This window comes from Sebastes fasciatus, chromosome 21, assembly GCF_043250625.1.
Source record: "Sebastes fasciatus isolate fSebFas1 chromosome 21, fSebFas1.pri, whole genome shotgun sequence".
Taxonomy (NCBI): Eukaryota; Metazoa; Chordata; class Actinopteri; order Perciformes; family Sebastidae; genus Sebastes; species Sebastes fasciatus.
Window position 1 is genome coordinate 26,371,047 of NC_133815.1, and position 7,262 is coordinate 26,378,308.

The window sequence follows — 7,262 nt, forward strand, 5'->3', positions numbered from 1 at the left end:
ACATTTCATCTTCTAGGTGTATCATCAGTGCAGTGCAATGCATTTGAGCTTTAACATTTTTAAGCAAGTCATTTCACATTTCAGCATTTTCAACAATACTTTGCAATTAATTTCAGCTGTCAGCATTCCCACGCATTTTCAGCAGGAAATGCATTTTCTAGTTATATTACATTAGCATTGTATTACATGTTTATTATTGTATTATAGTATATACAGTGGTGGAAGTACTCAGATCTTGTACTTCAGTAAAACTAGCAATACTACCATGTAGAAATACTCTGTTACAAGTAAGGGTTCTGCATTCAAAATCTTTCTTAAGTAAAAGTGCAAAAATATTAGCATATGAATATACTTAAAGTACCAAATATAAAAGTACACATTATGCAGAATAATGTATATTATTGGATTATACTTATTGATGCATTAATGTGTTCATCACTTTAATGTTGCATCAGGTGGAGCTCTTTTTAATGACTTTATATACTGCTGGGTAGTTTAATCTATAATAATACATCATTTATTCGTTGATTATATTTTGTATTAATAAGCTGAATCTGTAAAGTAACTAAAGTTATTAAATCAATGTAGTTGAGTAAAAAGTGCAATATTTCCCTCTGAGATGTAGTGGAGTAGAAGTAGAAAGAACATGGAAATACTCAAGTAAAGTACAAGTACCTCAAAATTGTACTTAAGTACAGTACTTGAGTAAATGTACTGAGTTACTTTCCACCACTGAGTACATTTTAAACTGTTGTGTTTTTCTGAGCATTCTTTACTGCTCCTGTTGGAATAAAATAATTGTTGATTATTTAACTGCAAAGTAGTAATGTTTGCTGAAATTGATTGGATGTGACACAGCCCACCTTGAAGAAGGTGCTGAGGTATGTTGTAGCTGAAGGCAGGGGTGTGTAAACTAAACAGGAAGGCGGAGAGGTCCATCCCCTGGGGGTCCCCTGTGTTAGGCCCTGTTCAGACCTGGTATTAACATGCGTCCTCAGTGATCCGATCACAAGTGGACAGCTTTAAGTACGTCTGTTCACACCTGGCATTAGGATGCGTCTCCACATGCGTCTTCAGTGACCACTAGTGATTCGATCTCACTTCCCTGCTCCTTATGCAAATAAACACGTAGTAAACACACAGCTAATACAGCAAATTTGGTTACATTGTATTAACATCAAAATTAAAGGTTATTGTACCGGCGGTCCCCGGGGACCTCCCCCGGGGACCTCCCCCGGCACCGCTGCTTTTGCCAGACAACAGCGGGGTACAGCGCTCCAGAGAGCCGGGGAGGACAGAGAACAGGTGTACGATCGGGTGGACGGTCGGGTGTCAGCTCCGCGCAAAGCAGTGGAACAAAAACACAGACACGTCTCCGACAGTATGATAATAATGCACTTTGTGTGCCTAGTCTGATAGTCTGTAGATATGTAGCCTATAATCAAGATATATTTTATATTTTAATAAAATACAGTTGTACCGACAGGATCCAGTAGAGCACAGAGGCCGTTCCCATGCTGACAAGCGCCCGTGTCTGTCTGTTTATTCACCTGAGGGGCCCAGAGCCCCGCGGGTCCCAGCTGGACATCAGTAGAGTAGGCGGTCCTTAATGTGGCCCAGGACACATTGTGACACTTGTCTAACCTGTTCAAGAATACGTCCCACTCGTCAGATCAGCTAGTAGAGGAGGAGTAGTCAACAGTCACCGTTAAAGACAAGAACAACAATTCCACACTCTCAGTTGCCTGTGCCGACCTGACATCAACTACTGGGACTCTGCTAATATTTGCTCTGAACTATGACTGAGGCCGAGTTATGCACAGTTTACAAAGGGATCTCTATCCCTACATCTCAACACACTCCGCAGAGCCTGAAATACTTTGAGGAGTTTTCTTTTCGGCCAGATGACATCATCATTGCAACGTATCCCAAGTCAGGTAAGCAGTCATTCTTACTTCTCTAGTGTGTGCATCATCACATTTCTTATATATATACATGTATATATACACTTAAAGAAAAGATAAACTACTAAATGTGCATTTTAAAGTCTAACTACAGATTTGAGAACATTTGTGCTGTCCTACTCAGGTACGACTTGGACGCAGGAGATTGTCCCTTTGATAGTCAGTGGAGGAGATCCAGCTTCTGTTGAGACTCTTCCTAACTGGAAGCGTGCTCCCTGGCTGGAGAAGACCTTAAACGTTACCCTTGAAGAGAGGCCGTCTCCACGACTGTCAACTACACATATGTGGTACAACATGATGCCTCCATCTTTCTTTGAAGTTAAGCCAAAGGTAAATCTGCCATATGGTTTATGTCATGGTCATTATCATCAGTCTTTTGATTGGCACATTCTACCTTTGATGTCATAGAAATAGCTAAGTTAATGATGAATGTGACAACATCCTTCCAGGTCATCAATGTCGTGAGAAACCCAAGAGATGTGTTAACATCTTCCTTTCATTATTATGGGATGGCCGCCCACTTGGTCAACCCAGGCTCCAAGAGCAAGTTCCTCCACAAGTTCCTTGATGGAAAAGGTTGTTCTCAATTTTATTTCAATACGATATATTTGAGTCCTAAAACCCGGGGATGAGTTAGCATTTTAGCACTTCTGGTTAGATGCCTGAAATCAGGTCTGTGGTTAACACAAGCTGAAGAGATTTTAGTTTTTTGTTCTACAATATAAAATACGTCCGTAAATAACCCACTTGTGAATTCTGAAGCCTTTACGTGTCCTAAAAAAAGCGGTTGTTAAAAAGTGGCTAAATGAGACTAATAAATGTCATCACACCGACTGATCCTCCTTTACAGCCTCGTTGTGTTTACTCATGCTCATGTGACCGTGGTGTAGTTAGTTAATAGCCTAACGTTAGCCTTTTACTGCTGGCGATTGCATTCATACTTCAAAAATCATAAAAGTGGTGTTCATTTGTGTAGATTATCTTGTTGAACAAAACGTGTAATTATCAGAAACATTCGTTTGCCACAGAGCTAATTTTCTGCAAGAATCAAAAACCCAATGGAACAATCCCGTTGGCTTTTTGTCGAGGGAATCAAGGCGATGCTAACTTCCTGGTTGACCTACAAAAATACGTCATCCCTGGAGCACTCTATACAGTAAAATTTACCTGAACTGCTGTTCAAAGACCTGAATGTTCTAAGTTATAGCTCACTCTTGATAATGGAGCTTTTGTGATTTTTTTTTTCCTTCTAGTTTTATTTGGCACATGGTTTGATCACGTAAAGAGCTGGCTGAATGCTGAAGATAAAGAGCACGTGATACACATCTCCTATGAAGAGATGTTAATGGTGAGATATTCAACAATACTTCTCAAAAGGTTTGAACAATACTAATAGTCTACAGCCTAGGAAATAAATCCTGAAATAAATAAATGAGGCAATAAATATATAAATAAATAGAAATGTATAAATGAGTCAATATAGTTACAATAAATAAATGAATAGGTTTTTATTTTTTTTAAAAAGGATGTTTTGTCAAAGGACTTCTTTTATTTATTACAGGAGACTTTCATTTCCTAATGCCACATTTATTTCACAGCTCTTTTTATTTCCATTTGTTATATTCAAATGAATGGGGCGTGGTTGTCTCACAGATTCAAACCAAAACACAAGAATTAGCTAGCTGGCACACCCCCCACGGTCCCACCGCCTCACTCCCCGGAGATGCTGGAGACTACTTCGCCGGAAAGTTTGCTGATACGCAATTATTTATTTATTTATTTAATATTGAATGAAATGGCATTCCATACAGACTAACCTTTTTACGACTAATTTGAATGTTTGGTGTGCTTTAATTATTTATCTATTATGTAAAGTGTCTATGGGTATCTTGAAAAGTGCTTTGTAAATAAAACATTATTATTATTATTATTATTATTATTATTGTTATGTCTAGCAAATACAGCTTTTACCAACTTAGTTTAGTGTGCTACCATAATTAGCACTAAACACAAGTACAGCTGAGGCTGATGGGAATTTGTCATTGGCTTTGCAGGTATTTGGTCATAAACCAAAGTATAGGACAAACAGAAATGAAAAAGTCAAAGTCCTACTGTGAGAGTTGTTGCAGGAATATGAGCTGATGGGTGTTTCTCTGTGGTGCAGGACCTGAAGGGCTCTGTGGCCAGAATCGCTCAGTTCTTGCAGAAACCTCTGGATGCTGAGGTTATAGAGAAGATAGCTGACTGATGTTTGTTCAAGAACATGAAGAAGAACAACATGTCCAACTACTCTACTGTGCCTGAATCTGTGGTCATGGACCAGACAAAGTCAGAATTTCTCAGGAAGGGTGAGTTTCAATGAATAACACATACAGTACAATTTCAATCCACGGTCATGGGATGCAATTCATAGTCATGCACACTATCTTTATACAGAAAATGAACTAGAAGTGACTACCTATACAAACTAATGTGCACAGATTTAATACTATATAGAAAATTACATAAACAAAACATAATTTAAAATAGGGACCTAATTTCACACACAAGTTCATTATGATTCCTCTTTTTGCATGTTGTGTTTTCAGGACTTTCTGGAGACTGGAAAAACGATCTAACAGTGGCAGAGGCAGAGTACTTTGATGCTGTTTACAAAGACAAAATGAAAGACGTTGAATATAAATTTGTTTGGGATTAAAATGAATGAAAATACTTTTTTCATAACATTCTCAGGTTTTCGTACCTGACAGACACTTAATGCTGACGAGCTAGACAATGGATCTTTAACCTTTAACCAAGAGGCTAGAGAAGGATCGTTTTTTCTAACAACAACAAATCAAATACATTTCATTAGTAGTTGCTTTATTTCTTTTTACAAGATTATTATGAATTCTCTTCTTTTATTGAGCTAAGGGTATTTTAGTCCCAGTTATGATTTTATTCCTCACATATAATCCCATATGTTTTGTGCTCATTTAAATGGTGGTAACAAGTAATTGATTTGATTCATTTATCAACATGTAATCTTCTTTGCTTTACATTCACTGAATGATAAATACTGTCGTATGTAACAAAATGGAAGAAAGGCTCCTTTTGCTATGTTGCGCTCAATGCTGAAGTCTGGCAAAGATGAAACAGGATGTCAGGTCTGTAACCATGGTGACCCCAAAGAACGTATACTGCCAAGAAGTGAAAGTCAATTGTTCGTTCCATTGCAACGTCGGTGCCCAGCAGCAAAGCCACGCTTCCGCCATTTTGGACTGAAAGTGACTATCGGACGCCGGTAAAACGTCCGCCTTCAAAGTGCCGTACAAAAGTAAAACAAAATAATTTCTATTCTTTTGTCATATTCTACCAAAATGGTCTGTGTTGACCAATACAATATTATAAATATAATAAGCATTTTCAGTCCAAAGTGGCAAACAGTTTTGTCTCTTTGTTTCTAAACTCTTTGGTGACACTTCAACAATGGAGGACAAGAAGCAGCCAGAGGGGCTTTATGACCTTTTCTTTGGGGCTTTTCAGGGCAAATCTTTTCATTAGAGCATTTTTTTGTCATTTTGGCTATATTTGACTTTTTTGTTTCTGTATTATATTCATTCAATTTCTGTTCTCATTATTGTTAAAAAACAATAAAACTGGGTTGTAATTTTTCCATTTCCAACCAAAGTTCCTCTCTTGCTCTTTCTCTGAGGGTCTCTGAGGGTATTTAAGGAAAGGTAAGAGGAGCTCCTACCTCGAGAAAAAGCTGACAGTAGTTATCAATTTGAATTTAAATTCTCAGCAGCAAAGCTAAATAAGGTTGAAGCCAAGTTGTTATATTCTGACTTGTCTGACTAAATAGGATTGGCTTGGGTTTGTTTTATGTTCTAAATGTTAAGTTGAGCTTTGTGTGGTTTATAACATTTCTCAAACATAGTTGGTGTTTTTGCCTTAAGTGTAAAAAAATAAGTTCCAGTATCAGCAATCTGTTGCAACTTATTCCTATTTATTCATTATGTCTTTAAGCATGTTTTACTGTCGTCGATCTGAATATGGAGATAACCCAACTCTAAAACAAATTTGATGAAAAAATTATCTATGAAGAGTGAAAATTGTGGGTTAGAGAGCAATTTCTTTGGAACATTTTCAAAAGATTTTAAAGCTCTCCTCCACTTTAGCCGTGATGTCAGGCGCTCTAACACTTAACGATCCACGCAATAAACACCCATTATAAAATCTGAAACGGTCTGAAAATTTCACAAAACGTAAACTGCGATTTCATGAAAACCGTACAAGCTATCAAAATGCCCATTTGGCCCAATAAAGTCCCAAATATCGTTACCCATTTAAACTTTTAATCATGTTTCTACGTTAAAGGATGGTGACTCTGTATGGCCCCAAAGATGAGTGTTTTTGAGTTCTCTTCACAATGATTTTCCATTCATTCCTATGGAGCAAAAAAATTACGATTTTGCGCGAATCTCTTAGAAAAGTCATAGCACACCAGTCCCGATCATTCCGCACGTTTTGATGTATTTTTTGTACAGGTGTTGGCCACGCCACAGGAGTAGTGCTGCAAAGTTTAGGGAGAAGAAACAAATAAGCCCGCAGGATAAGAGACCAGTGTACACTGGAAATATTGGAGAAGGTGTAGGACCATATACTTCCTCCAACTTCTTTTTAGACATGTAATATTTATTTATGTTGATGATTTGTTAATTGTTAAAAATAAAGTGAAACTAAATGGTCACTGTCCACTCATATGAATCCCAATTAGTGTTTGGGTGTATGAAAATAAGCTGCAAGATAAGCATATCGTTTGTTATCAGGAACGACCGAATGGTGCGTTGCCTTAAATGCTGCGGCCGCAAGGAATTATGGGATGTTATTCTCTCCTATCCTTTGGTAAAGGATGGTTCAGTGTATCCTCTGCTAAAGGAGATAATAAAGGAAGCATTGAAGCTATTTTCCTCAACATTTAGAGGATTCAAACAGCTCTCATCATAGCTGCTACTGAAATACTTCCGGGTGATTTCACTCCGTTAGGAACCTTCCTAAAAGAAAAGGACTATTCCATCGCAGCCTGGAACGTAAACCTAGCCAGGGTCATCCTGGGTCACATGACTTTGTTTATATTAATACTTGACCTGTGCATGCGCGAGATGAAGATATTCAGAGTTAAAGCACTCCCTCTGGCGGTCAGCGAGGATGAAATAGAACCCTCTTGTAACTGTTCAGTTTGTTTTTCATTGGTGCAGGTTAACCTTGCCTGCCTCCTATACTTAAAGTCAGAACTTTCATGAACCATGCATGGAA

At 37.9% G+C, this 7,262-nt stretch overlaps 1 protein-coding gene across 1 annotated transcript; it reads left to right on the forward strand.

The window, feature by feature from the left end:
* Nucleotides 1-1,612: 1,612 nt before the first annotated feature.
* Nucleotides 1,613-4,662, forward strand: LOC141760064 (sulfotransferase 2B1-like). The gene is made up of 6 exons (XM_074622710.1): nucleotides 1,613-1,937; nucleotides 2,089-2,294; nucleotides 2,414-2,540; nucleotides 3,218-3,312; nucleotides 4,225-4,312; nucleotides 4,553-4,662. The coding sequence occupies exons 1-6, from the start codon at nucleotides 1,799-1,801 to the stop codon at nucleotides 4,660-4,662; spliced, it is 765 nt and encodes a 254-aa protein (XP_074478811.1). The 5' UTR covers nucleotides 1,613-1,798.
* Nucleotides 4,663-7,262: the final 2,600 nt, after the last annotated feature.